Source organism: Helianthus annuus, chromosome 15 (assembly GCF_002127325.2).
Source record: "Helianthus annuus cultivar XRQ/B chromosome 15, HanXRQr2.0-SUNRISE, whole genome shotgun sequence".
NCBI lineage: Eukaryota > Viridiplantae > Streptophyta > Magnoliopsida > Asterales > Asteraceae > Helianthus > Helianthus annuus.
The window spans coordinates 7,147,730-7,161,591 of NC_035447.2; the positions used below are offsets into that span (position 1 = coordinate 7,147,730).

At 41.1% G+C, this 13,862-nt stretch overlaps 1 protein-coding gene and 1 non-coding gene across 2 annotated transcripts; one reads left to right on the forward strand and one right to left on the reverse strand.

The window, feature by feature from the left end:
* Window positions 1–2,284: 2,284 nt before the first annotated feature.
* Window positions 2,285–2,390, reverse strand: LOC118487737. The gene has a single exon (XR_004882680.1). It is a non-coding gene; the product is annotated as a small nucleolar RNA R71 (small nucleolar RNA).
* A 5,498-nt stretch (window positions 2,391–7,888) lies between these two features.
* LOC110914725 lies at window positions 7,889–10,717 on the forward strand. Its single transcript, XM_022159482.2, has 2 exons — window positions 7,889–8,212; window positions 8,548–10,717. The coding sequence occupies exon 2, from the start codon at window positions 8,551–8,553 to the stop codon at window positions 10,264–10,266; it is 1,716 nt and encodes a 571-aa protein (XP_022015174.1). The 5' UTR covers window positions 7,889–8,212; window positions 8,548–8,550; the 3' UTR covers window positions 10,267–10,717.
* Window positions 10,718–13,862: the final 3,145 nt, after the last annotated feature.

Consider the following 13,862-nt stretch of genomic DNA (forward strand, 5'->3'; position numbering starts at 1 on the left):
AATTTACGGTGGACCTGGATTTTACTTTCTTCTCCACCGTAACACAGTTTATTCATGCCGTAAAAGAACAATGTCCACCGTAAATTACGGTGGAGCCGTAATTTACGGTGGAAGCTGCGATCAAAGTGTAACTGCCCTCATTTAAATCAGTTTTTGAGTGTCTTTTGGATATCTCTCATCATTGGACGGTTCTAGGACATCATTGGGGCGATTTTTGGCTTGTGGCTGGGTTTGTGAACAATTTCTAACATTCGGTTTGTAATTTCGATTCGTATGAACAATAGTTTGATTATGATGATGATTCACCGAACCATGTCCGGCTAAACTCTTCGGTGATCATCTTAGGTGAATGTTTCTTGAACTTTTGTGTGTTTAATTTCTGCATTTCTAGAATGATAACTTGCGTTGCTTGAATGTCATGGTGTATGTTTGATTGTTTGTAGTTTGTTAATTAATATTGCAATTTCTAGTCTTAATCGTACGTTCTTGGTGCCGTTGGCAATCGAGATATCACGGGAAGGGTTAGGGTTGGTTATTGATTAATTGGTCATCGGGAAACAACCTCGCGTTTATATAATCCGAGTACTTTGTTCCATTTTATCACTTCAATCATTTATACACGAGTTATGTCTATGTAACTCTTTCTAGTTGAATTACACACAATTGTTTAAAGAAACTGAAACCTAAGGTGATCATTGTTTTCTCCTAATTTGTTTTACAACCAACTTTGATTTGAATTAGTTTTTAATTTAGTTTTCAAAAACAACAATCCAAACTCTTGAATTTTAATTTTCTGCAATTTAGTCTAATAATTAGTTTAAGTACAAAGCTATATAATCGACACATCTTCCACATACTCCTTGAGTTCGATACCCTACTACCACTATCTATAGTTGTTTGGGGATTAAATTTGCGTGACCCACGACATCACGTCAAATTTTGGCGCCGTTGCCGGGGAGTAGTGCGCAACGTGTGTTAGTTTAATAGTTATGTTTGTTATTTCCGGGTTTACGTTGGTTGTGTTTAGTGTGCAGGTACTTCAGGTGTATGCATACTAGAGGCTCCCACAGGTCATCACCGCTATCGTTTGATCCGGAAATTGAAAGAACGCTAAGACAAAACCGAGTTTTAGTGCGAGAAAACAAAATCATTGGTTCACCCACTTCACCCATTACACCGAGAAACATCATGGCTGATTCTCAGATTCCACCTACAACCAGTCAATCATCCTCATCCTTTATACCTACTTCCACCCAACCATCACCAAACACTACATTACCTAATACCACTGCTGAATTTACACCATCCAACGTCACCCAACCAATCACCACTCAAACTGAGCCTACCATCACCTACAATCCATCCACCACAATCCCACCATTATCCCACTTCTTTCCCCCAACTACGGGTCAATCATCATCCACCTTCACAATTGCACCCAATTCAACTATCGTGCATACTACTTCATCTTTTAGACCACAACAACAACAATCGGGCTTTCAGTATTCGACCATCCCATTTGGGCAGACCTCGGGAATTCAAGGAGATGGTTATGATGAGGGATTTGAAGATTATGAGGGTTATGAAGATGATGGGTACGGTTATGGAGGTTATGGTGATCAAGGGGAGTTTGGGTATTTGCAAAGTCAATCTCAAGGGATGGCAAGTGTTGGTAGAATGCCACAACAACAAATTATACCACAACACATTCGGCCAAGACCACAAGGGCCACCAATACAACAACCTATTCCACTGCAACAAGTTCGGCCACAACATGTACAACCACAATTTCAAAGGCCGATTCAATGCCCACCGATGCCCCAATAACCAACTGCACCACAAGGGCTTATACCAAGACCAATGGGTCCTATTCGTCCAAGGGGTCGATTGGGTGTTCCAAGAAGGCATCTTAGGGAACAAGCAAGGGGAATAGAGGCACATTTCAGGCCAATCATTACTCAAAACCCTTCACCGGTGGTTATCCCTCACAACAACCAAGGGAGAACTTTTGAAGTAAGAACAAACTCGTTACAAAGTTTACCGAAGTACAAAGGGTTAGCAACGGAGGAGCCGTATTTCCATTTAGAGGCCTATGACTCAATTTGCAACACTTTTGGGAGTCAAGGTTTTTCGGCCGATGAAGTCAAGTTGGTCTTATTTCAGTTTTCTTTGGAGGATAAGGCAAAGAAATGGTTCTACACTTTGCCTTCGGCATCTATTTACACTTGGGGGGAAATGCAACAAACTTTCTTAGACGAATTCTATACCGCCCAAAAGACTAATGATGCTAGAAAGGGGTTGAGGAGCTTCCAACAACAACATGGTGAGATGTTCCATGAAGCGTTTGAACGATTCAATATGATGATAAAGAATTGCCCTCACCATGGAATCGAATTGTGGGAGTTAATGAATGCTTTTCACGAGGGGTTGAGTGCCGAAGACGCACGTGATTTGATGTCTATCACCGGTGGGACTTTTGGAACAAACTATGAGAATGAAGATTGGGAGTTCTTGGAAAGCATGGCAACTACATCAAAGAGAAAAGCTCAAGCCTCGAGAAGAGCCCGACCGACCACTACCCGACCTCAAGTGCACGCAATAGATGATGGTAATGTTCAAACCACTAACCAAATTTATGATGTTTGTGCTTTGTGTAATGAAATAGGTCATGCGGCTGAAAATTGCCAAGGGATGTTGGACGGGCAATACGAGGAAGTCCATGCGGTTCAAGGTCAAGGTCAAGGAGGAGGTGGTAGGAACTACAACAACATGAATTCTAATACCTACCACCCCGGATTGAGGAACCATCCGAACTTTAGATATGGGAACCCTTCAAATCAAGCAAACCCAAATTTTCAAGGTAGCCAAGGTAATTTTGGTTCACGGCCATCTTACAATAATCAAGGTGGATACCGAGGAGGAAATAACCAAGGTTATCAAAAGCAATACCAAACGGGTCAAGAACAAGGGGGGTCTTCGGGTGGAAACGAGGTGATGGAGATGTTGAAGAGCATGCAAATGGAGATGCAAAAACGGAACCAACTTGATGAAGTGCGAATGCAAAAAGATGAGGTTCGTGATAAAAGCATCCAATCACTAACAACCCAAATGGGTCAATTAGCAACCGATGTGGCGGAATTGAAGAAAGGAAAGGGTCAACTTCCAAGCGACACTAAGGTAAACCCTTCACATGGTTCGTCACGAGGTAATGTTAATATTAATCATGTTAGTGTTTTAAGAAGTGGGAAAGAATTTAAAGCCAATTTGTCACCCGAATTGGTTGAGGGGGTGGTTGAGGATATCACGGGAATTGAAAGTGATGATGAACTTTCACCGGTTAAACCAAAAGAAACAATTATTAAAAAACCGGGTTTGGGTGAAAGTGAAAAGAATGAAAAAGTTGAGGGTGAACCGAGTCAAGTTCCATTTCCATCGGCCCTACTTGATCCGGGAAAAAAAAAATTTATTGTGTCGAGAGGTCCTCAAAAAGAGGAGATGTGGGATATGTTCAAACAAGTAAAAATAAATCTCCCACTCCTCGATGCAATAAAACAAGTCCCCGCTTATGCAAAATTCTTAAAAGAATTATGTACACAAAAAAGGCAAAACAAAAAGAAAGTGCCTAAGCGGGTGGATTTGACCGGGCAAGTAAGTGCGGTGTTGAATGGAGAGCTTCCTCCTAAGCTCCAAGATCCGGGTACGCCATTGATTAATGTACAAGTTGGTAATTTTCAAATGGCTAAGGCGTTGCTAGATCTTGGAGCCGGAGTTAGCATTTTACCGGGGGGCTTATACGACCAATATGACTTTGGTCCATTAGCAAGGGTGGAGACGACGGTTGTTTTGGCCGATTTGTCTCATAAGTTGCCCTGGGGTATGGTTCAAAATGTTATTGTAAAAATTGATGAGTTTTATTACCCGGTGGACTTCTTAGTCTTGGATTACTCATCGGCGGACCCTAAGCAACAACAAAATATAGTTTTGGGTCGGCCATTTTTAAGCACCGCACATGCTATTATTGATTGTAGATTTGGTACAGTTGATATGGCGTTTGGAAATCGAAAAATGCGTTTGAATGTTTTTACTAACAATTCTAATGCTAACGGTGTTGATGAGTGTTTCATGGCAGACATAGTAGATGGATGCAACCCGCATGAGTATGAGGAGGATGGTTTGGATATTTGCCTGTGTGACTTTTCTGAACAGGTACATGCTTATGCACTACGGGTTGAAGAGGAAGCACAAGATGCTATGGCAATGAAAGAAGGTAGACCACCATGGACCCATCAATTCGAGGGTTTACCGGTGGAGATCGATTCGGGTACAAAACCATCATTGGAGGAAGCACCAAAGTTGGAGCTCAAGGACTTGCCTAACCATTTGAAGTATGTATTCCTAGGGGATAATGACACTTTACCGGTCATTATTGCCTCTAATTTGGAGTGGGCACAAGAGCAAGCATTGATGGAGGTTTTAAGAGCGAACAAGGGTGCTATTGGATGGACGATTGCCGACCTCAAAGGAATTAGTCCATCCATTGTCATGCATAAAATTATCACGAACGAAGACGCCAAACCGACACGAGAAGCTCAAAGGCGGTTGAACCCGAACCTAAGGGAGGTAGTAAAAAAAGAGGTAATTAAATGGTTGGATGCGGGAATCATCTATCCGATTTCGGATAGTGCTTGGGTGAGTCCCACCCAAGTTGTGCCTAAGAAGGCCGGCATTCAAGTAGTCAAGGATGAAAGTGGTGAACAAATTGCCACCCGACCGGTTACCGGGTGGCGGGTGTGTATTGACTACCGAAAACTGAATGCCGCCACTTCTAAGGACCATTTCCCGCTACCTTTCATTGACCAAATTATTGAAAAATTGTCGGGTCAAAAATATTATTGCTTCTTAGATGGGTATTCGAGTTATAATCAAATCGCCATACACCCGGATGACCAACACAAGACCACCTTCACATGTCCATATGGCACCTTTGCGTTTAGACGAATGCCATTTGGCTTGTGTAATGCTCCGGCAACGTTCCAACGATGTATGATGAGTATTTTCTCGGACATGGTTGGAGAGTCGCTCGAAGTATTTATGGATGATTTCTCCATTTTTGGCACTACTTTTGATGCTTGTCTCAACGAATTGCAAAAGGTTTTGAAAAGGTGCGTTGAGAAAAATTTAGTGCTAAGTTGGGAGAAAAGCCATTTCATGGTGCAAGAGGGCATTGTGTTGGGGCATGTGATTTCAGAAAGGGGGATGGAGGTGGATAAGGCAAAGATACGGGTAATATCGTCTTTGCCACCTCCTAAAAATGTTAAGGGTGTAAGGTCATTCTTGGGACACGCGGGTTTTTATCGACGTTTCATTAAGGGTTTTAGTGTTATCACCAAACCCTTATGTAATTTGTTATTAAAAGATGTCCCGTTTGATTTTACTAACGAGTGTATGCAAGCTTTCACTGTTTTGAAGGAACACTTGGTCAAGGCGCCTATCTTGCAACCACCCGATTGGTCAAAGCCGTTCGAGATAATGTGTGATGCAAGCGAAACCACTATTGGTGCAGTTTTGGGTCAACGGGTTGACAAGAAACCGGTGGTTATTTACTATGCAGGCAAAACTTTATCCGAAGCGCAACTTAACTACACCACAACCGAGAAGGAATTACTAGCGGTGGTGTATGCTTTGGATAAGTTTCGCTCGTATATTTGGGGAAGCAAGGTAGTGGTTTATTCGGATCATAGTGCGGTTCGGTACTTGATGGAGAAAAAGGATGCGAAGCCGCGTTTGATTCGGTGGGTCTTATTATTACAAGAGTTCGATTTAGAGATCCGAGACAAGAAGGGAAGTGAGAATGTAGTAGCGGATCATTTGTCTCGGATTCCGGTGGAAGGGACCGACGATGTAAGTGAGATTAATGAAAGTTTCCCCGATGAGCAGTTGTTAGCCGTTTCCACTTTCGTTGCACCGTGGTACGCTCATTACGTCAACTATTTAGCCACGGGTGCCATTCCAACTCATTGGACCAAAAAGCGTCGTCAACAATTTATGGTCCAAGTGAGGCAATACATTTGGGATGAGCCGGATCTCTTCAAGATCGGACCGGATCAAGTTATACGGAGGTGTGTGCCCGAGACGGAAGTGTTGGAAATCTTAACTCATGCCCATTCGTCCGCTTGCGGGGGTCATTTTAGTGGGCATAAAACCGGCTATCGGGTACTATCTTGTGGGTTTTATTGGCCCACTATTTTTAAGGATGCAATTGAGTTCGCCCGGAATTGTATAAACTGCCAAAAGATGGGTAGCATATCGAAGAGGGATGAGATGCCACTACAACCAATCTTGGTTGTAGAGATATTTGATGTTTGGGGAATAGATTTTATGGGTCCGTTTCCGAATTCGAATGGCTTTCTTTATATTCTTGTGGCGGTGGATTATGTCTCGAAGTGGATTGAGGCTATTGTAACACGAACGAACGACCATTCGGTTGTTTGTAAATTTGTTCAATCCAATATCTTCTCTCGCTTTGGAATCCCGCGGGTTATTATAAGTGATGGTGGTTCACATTTCAAGAACTTCAACTTCGGAAAATTATTGAAGAGGTATAGCGTGAACCACCGAGTAGCCACACCTTACCATCCGCAAACGAGTGGACAAGTCGAAGTGTCCAACCGTCAAATCAAGGAGATCCTCATGAAGACGGTAAGAACGGATAGAAAGGATTGGTCGAGCAAGTTGGATGATGCTTTGTGGGCGTACCGTACGGCCTACAAGACTCCGATTGGCACAACACCTTACCGGATGGTGTATGGTAAGGGTTGTCACTTGCCAATGGAGTTGGCGCATCGGGCGCATTGGGCGATCAAGACAGTCAACGCGGATTACGATGAGGCGGGTAAGTTGAGGAAGTTGCAATTGAGCGAGATAGAAGAGATTCGAGATGAGGCGTACGAATGTGCATCGGCTTATAAGGATAAACTAAAGAAAGTGCATGATGCGAAATTGCGCAAGAAAACGTTCGAAGTGGGGCAGAAAGTGTGGTTGTACAACTCACGATTGAAGATGTTCGCGGGCAAGCTTAAAAGCAAATGGATGGGTCCGTATGTTATTCGAAGAGTTGGGCGATTTGGTGATGTGGACATCCAAGATGAGCAAACGTTGAAACAACAAACGGTGAACGGTCACCGCTTGAAGCCGTACTTGGAAGGAAATGACATCAACAACTTGGAGCTTGACAAAGCGGGCTATATCTTACGCCCGGTCGATGAGGAACAACCATGAGAGGCCCAGGTTTGGTGGTAGTGTACATAGTAGTTTTGTTTTGTTTTGTTTTGTATATTTGCACAATTGCCATAGTTCCTCGAAGTCCGTGTTCGAAACAAGTGTGGGGATGTTCGGGTCACGAATTGCTCTTACATTGTGTTGAGGACAACACGGGATTTTTGAGGGGGTAGGGTAATTTTTACAAGTTTTTGAAAAAATTAAAAAGAAAAAAAATAGAAAAAAAATTAAAAATCAAAAAAATGTTTCACATAAAACCTCAATTTTTATCAAAGAAGAGATGCCCAGTGAGCACCGTAAATTACGGTACAGCCGTAATTTACGGTGGGTGTTCAAAAGTTTTGGGCTTTACGGTAAAATCCTCCTGAGTTACGATGAAAGATTTGAGGTTCAGTGTTTACCGTAAATTACGGTCATACCGTAATTTACGGTGGAAGTTGAAATTGGTGGGGGTTTACGGTGCAAGTCTACTGTGCTACGGTGAGAAAATGATGTTCAGGTCTCACCGTAATTTACGGTGAGACCGTAAATTACGGTACGCGGAAAACTTATGTCGGTCGTTTGGGGTTCCGCACATAGATAAAAAAAAATAATAATAAAATATAATAAAACAAACCTGGTCACGTGAATACTTCCCCATCCACTCATTCTCTTTCACTTTCCCTCACCATCATATCTCTCTCAAATAAACCCACCACTCCTCCATAGTTCTTCTTCTTCCCAAACCTTCCATCCTCCATAACTTTCCAAATTCCTGTCCAAATCAAGTGAAATCTTGGTCTAACTTGACTAATTTTTCACAAGCTTTGTGATTGTGAGGAGAGATTTCAGAGAAAACGCAATTTTGGGGTCCGAATTCGAAACCCTAGTTTGAGATAATTTGGGGGTTTTGGATTTTTTTGGTTTCACAAGCACTCTTCCATCTTGAAACAAGGTATGAACGCTTATTTTGTTATATTGTGGTGATACATTGTAAAAAGTAAGGTGATTTAGGTTATTTGCTCTTGCCCACTTGCTTGTTGTTAAGAGATGATTATGAAATTGATTATTGAACGTGGTTTGTGGTTGTAGATGTAGGATATGTGGTTAAAGTAGTGAACTTTTGGGATGTTCTACATTGTAGAGACATCATGCCCAATTTTTGAAAAATTCTTGATACACTTTTGGTTCACTAACATCTACAACCATGATAACAAGCAAGTGTGGGGATGACTTTGAAGTGAGTGTTTAATTTGGTGTTTGCTTTTGTTGTTTGACTCATGTGTGTAGGAAATGGCAAGGACAAAGGAACAAGCGGGATCAAGTTCATCTTCATCAAAAGGCAAGGGCAAACAAAAGGAGCAACCATCAAAGAAGAGGCAATATATGGGTAGGGTTAGTGAAAGCGAAAGTGAAGGCGAAGAAGAGATGGCGTTAGACCCGAGTGAAAAGCCGGTATGGAACTCGGGGTCTTTGGATGATCAACCCGAGATTTGGCAGCCAACACTTTACAATGATTGCATGAACAAGTTGAAAAACAAGGCAGCCGCGTTTATTTGTGAGAAAGAAGTTGATGAGCCCCAATTTGGCCAGTTCGGGGTGTTTGCTAAGTTTCGCGCTTTAGGTTGGGAAGGGGCGCTTAAATGCTTCGACAAAGACAAGAGTAACCTGTTTATGACAGAGATTCAAGAGTGGATGGCAACCTTACAATGTCACAATTTCAACAAGCCATCACAGATGAAGTTGATTGGGAAGGTACATGGGGTACCGGTGGAGATGTCATTCGACACGTTGAAGAGACTGGGGAAGTATGACAGTCTCCCGGCTAAGGAGTACATGATTCCCACACTTGATGACTTATTGCTTAAACCAGAAAAGCATGTGAGATGGAACGACATGTTGGCAGCATTGTTTTGGCCCGGTAGATACAGTGGTATTCTATACCGGAAGAACTTGAAGATTGAAGCTAAATTGCTGCATACAATCTGCCTTCTCAATGTCATTCCAAGAAGGGGAGACAAAGAACAGGTGAGGTACCCAGAGATACCCGTTCTTTATTCGTTGATGCATGGGTCCCCACGCTTCCCGATACGTTACCTTATCATGCACCACTTATGGATCTGCCGGAACAAATATGGAAGAGACATCGTCCCGTACTGTCGCATAATTACGGGTTTGATGAAACAACAGAAAGCGTTAACATCCGAAGACCGAGGTTTGACGAAAAGGCACCAACCTTTTACATTGGATAGGTTGGGGAATGTGTGGACGTATACTCAGTCGGAACGCTATCATAAGTTGAAATCGGAAGGTCAACGGTGGAGGGCATTAAAATTGGGTGCAAGAGAGTTGTTACCTGGAGAGCCGGATGAGCCGGAAAGTGATGTAGAAATGGTTCCGAGCGGGGACGAAGATTATGCGGACGAGCCGCATGGTGGTGCAAATGTTGGTCTAGGGGGTTTTGGTGGAGGTCACGGTGGTATGTTCTATGACTATGCGCAGCAACCTTATGAGCCGGGGTGGGCTTATAGTGGTTCAATGCAAGAGGTGATTGAAAGTCAACGTCCGCCGGCATCTATTTTCGATACATGGTCGGGGTCGGAGAGGACGTTGTATGATCAAAACACGAGGAATAGTGCAAGCATAGAGCGGTCGTTAAAACATAGCTTCGATCGCAATGAGGCATGGAACCGTACTTTCGCATATTCTCTAGAGGTGGATACCAATAATAGATATCATGATGATCAGATGAGGCGGATGCATGCGGATTGGCATGCCGGAAGGCCGGTTGTTGAAGATCCACAACATGTGGACTATGCTTCATTGCCGCCTTATGATGGTAGCATTTCATATCCGACTCCACCACTCCACCATTCTCAGTGGCTTGACCCAAGGCAACAGGAGGGAGCACAACAACAAGCAGGGAGTAGCAGTGGCGCATTCGGATTTGGAGAGTGGAATGATATGATGTCATCCATCTTTGGACCTCCGGGACCGCGCTACTATTAATCAGGTGGTATTCTCTCTTGTGTATAGTTTGTACATATTTGTTGATTTTATGTTGGTTATGGTTGGGAGGATGGGTGGTGTTTGAGTATGTGGGTGATTGTTGGGTTGGTGTTTGTTGGTGGTGTCGTGTTTAAAGAAAAAAAAACATAAAAAAATATAAAATGAAAAATACAAAAAGAAATTTGGGGTTTGAGAAAACAAGCTTTTGTTGATGGTGATTGAGTTTAGTGATCAAAGCCTCCCAAAGCCATACATTGGGGTCAATGTATCCCAAGTGTGGGGATGGGGGGGAAATTTTGAGGTTTTTTGAAAAATTTTGAGCCAAGCGAAATGATGTGAAATTTTGAACGCCCTAACTTAACCCCAAGTTGATGGACCGGCAACCCTTGATACCTTTTTCGTTCTTGGTGAGAGTTGTAGCCACACTTGTACATAAATAATTGTCTTTGATGAGAGTGGCTACGGGTGGGGGTGCATTAGAACTTGTGCTTGAATGCGATTTGAATCCTTAGTTAAACATGAATGTAGAAAGGATAAGGGCATTAGGTAGCCTCGTCGATGGTGTGAGCGAGTGTGGGACTTGGGGGGTTGGACCTCATAAGTATATATATGAGCATGGTAGTGAGAGGGGCGGGGGTTTGGACATTTAGTTGCCCATTTTGTGCCTGTGAAGCTTATCATTTGTTTCCCCTAGCTACTTCCTTAAAATTTACCCAAATTTGACCCGGTCGGATAGTGTTAGTGATAGTATTAGTAGTTTGGCTAGTTTGAAGTAGATATGGTTAATGCGTTATCGTATGGTTGTTTGTTTGAAAAAAAAAAGCAATGAAAAGAAAAAAAAGGGACTTAATTGTCTTGTATATAGTAGTGCGTTTGTTTGTAGTTTGTTTTTGTTTGTAATAAAAAGACCGGGTCGAATTTTCGCTACTTCATATATATTCCATTTCCTACCTATACACCTAGCCGCGTTACAACCTTGAAGTCCCTTTGATTTGCATTCATGTTTGACCCATTGTAGGAGAATGATCGATTTAGGTACAAGCTTATGATTGTGCAACCACCCGTTTGCCTAGTGTGTGTCTAGCTTATCTTTGCTAGTTTTTCACTTGTAGCCGAGAGGAGAGAATTTGAGAGGGGTGCATTGCTTGGGTGTTAAAAAGGGGTTGGTAAAGAGATTGCATGCTTTGCTTGGTTTGATTTGATCACTTGTTTTGAAATCATTTGGATGAGTTGCTTGGGACAAGCAACGGTTAAGTGTGGGGATGTGACGGGTGGTCCTTTGGACAACCCTTAAGCATATTAAAAGACGAAATAATCATCCACTTAATCGTGTAATTATCTTGAATTAGATAACTACGGTGCTTATGTTTCAGGTGCAGTTTAGGAGCTAAAAGATGGAGTAAACGCAGCTTTGGAGGCTTTGGTGAAGAACGGGTCGAGCGTGGAACAAGAGACACAACAAAGAAGTCAAGGCAGCTCACCACCGTAAATTACGGCTCCACCGTAATTTACGGTGGACCTGGATTTTACTTTCTTCTCCACCGTAACACAGTTTATTCATGCCGTAAAAGAACAATGTCCACCGTAAATTACGGTGGAGCCGTAATTTATGGTGGAAGCTGCGATCAAAGTGTAACTGCCCTCATTTAAATCAGTTTTTGAGTGTCTTTTGGATATCTCTCATCATTGGACGGTTCTAGGACATCATTGGGGCGATTTTTGGCTTGTGGCTGGGTTTGTGAACAATTTCTAACATTCGGTTTGTAATTTCGATTCGTATGAACAATAGTTTGATTATGATGATGATTCACCGAACCATGTCTGGCTAAACTCTTCGGTGATCATCTTAGGTGAATGTTTCTTGAACTTTTGTGTGTTTAATTTCTGCATTTCTAGAATGATAACTTGCGTTGCTTGAATGTCATGGTGTATGTTTGATTGTTTGTAGTTTGTTAATTAATATTGCAATTTCTAGTCTTAATCGTACGTTCTTGGTGCCGTTGGCAATCGAGATATCACGGGAAGGGTTAGGGTTGGTTATTGATTAATTGGTCATCGGGAAACAACCTCGCGTTTATATAATCCGAGTACTTTGTTCCATTTTATCACTTCAATCATTTATACACGAGTTATGTCTATGTAACTCTTTCTAGTTGAATTACACACAATTGTTTAAAGAAACTGAAACCTAAGGTGATCATTGTTTTCTCCTAATTTGTTTTACAACCAACTTTGATTTGAATTAGTTTTTAATTTAGTTTTCAAAAACAACAATCCAAACTCTTGAATTTTAATTTTCTGCAATTTAGTCTAATAATTAGTTTAAGTACAAAGCTATATAATCGACACATCTTCCACATACTCCTTGAGTTCGATACCCTACTACCACTATCTATAGTTGTTTGGGGATTAAATTTGCGTGACCCACGACATCACGTCAAGCTGCATTAACACTAAATCTGTAAGTTATTTAGTAATTTTTGTTTTAATTAACTTGTGTTGTATATGTTTTTTTTTTTTTTTTGCTTTACCTAAAAATAAGCATTTGAGGTTGCAAAATATTGTTTTGGCAAGTGGTTTGTGTCAAAATGGGTAATGTTAGTGCTGGTCCAAATGTGTTGGCTAGCCTTTGGTTGGTCATATTTTCACCTTCATTACCCGTGGCGCAACATACACAGGTCATTACCCTTGGACTTAAATGTTGAAACAAATGATATTTTAATTTGGTTTATTTTTTTAATTTTTTTTTGTTGAAGTTAATCTATTATGATATCAATTTCATCAAAGTTATAATAATTAATGGGAATTTTTGGTTAAAACTTGAGATTTTTTCTTGCTTATGTTTAAATGTGGTGTAGAAAAGTTGGAATTTGGCAAAACTTCTAATTTTTACAACTTTCAACGAGTTCCACTTCTGGTCAAAACATTTTTTATTATATGTACAGATGGTTGGAAAGTTTTTAGCTATAAAAAAACTTTTTATATGTTTGAAGCTGTCTTCAAGAAGCAGACAACGCTGGCAATAACAGACTTATAGGATTGGCGCATCATGAATAGGGTATGGTTTTTATTTAACATTTGGATTTAAAGCTACAATAACCATCTGTTCTTATTAACGATAGAAGTGTACATAGACAATGTTTTTGGGTTTAACTGTTTAATAACTTTTCTGTAGTTATTCAATTTTTTTCCTTTAACAACTGTACCACTTATGCTTAGATCCGAGGATTCTATTTTTTCTATATACACGTGTAGGAAGAGTGGATATTGAAAAATAACAAATAAATATACATTCACGAGTTGGACAAAGCCATTATTTGTGTAATTGCTATTCATGGGTATTTTGGTAATTGCTTACTTGCTGTAGCATATTACAGTTAGGAGATTCATGAGTTATGGATGGATGGGATATAAAGAAAATTCTACAACTGAAGCTAAGGTTGTCAAGCTCTTTGATAAGGTATGATTTTGTGTGTAATAATGAGTTCATTTACATTTGTTAACAGGAAAGATATAAGGCTTCCCTTTTTTTATAACTTTTTATGTTAGTTTTTCTTTATACTTCAAGTTCTGGAATATGAAAATGGTAAGCCGCC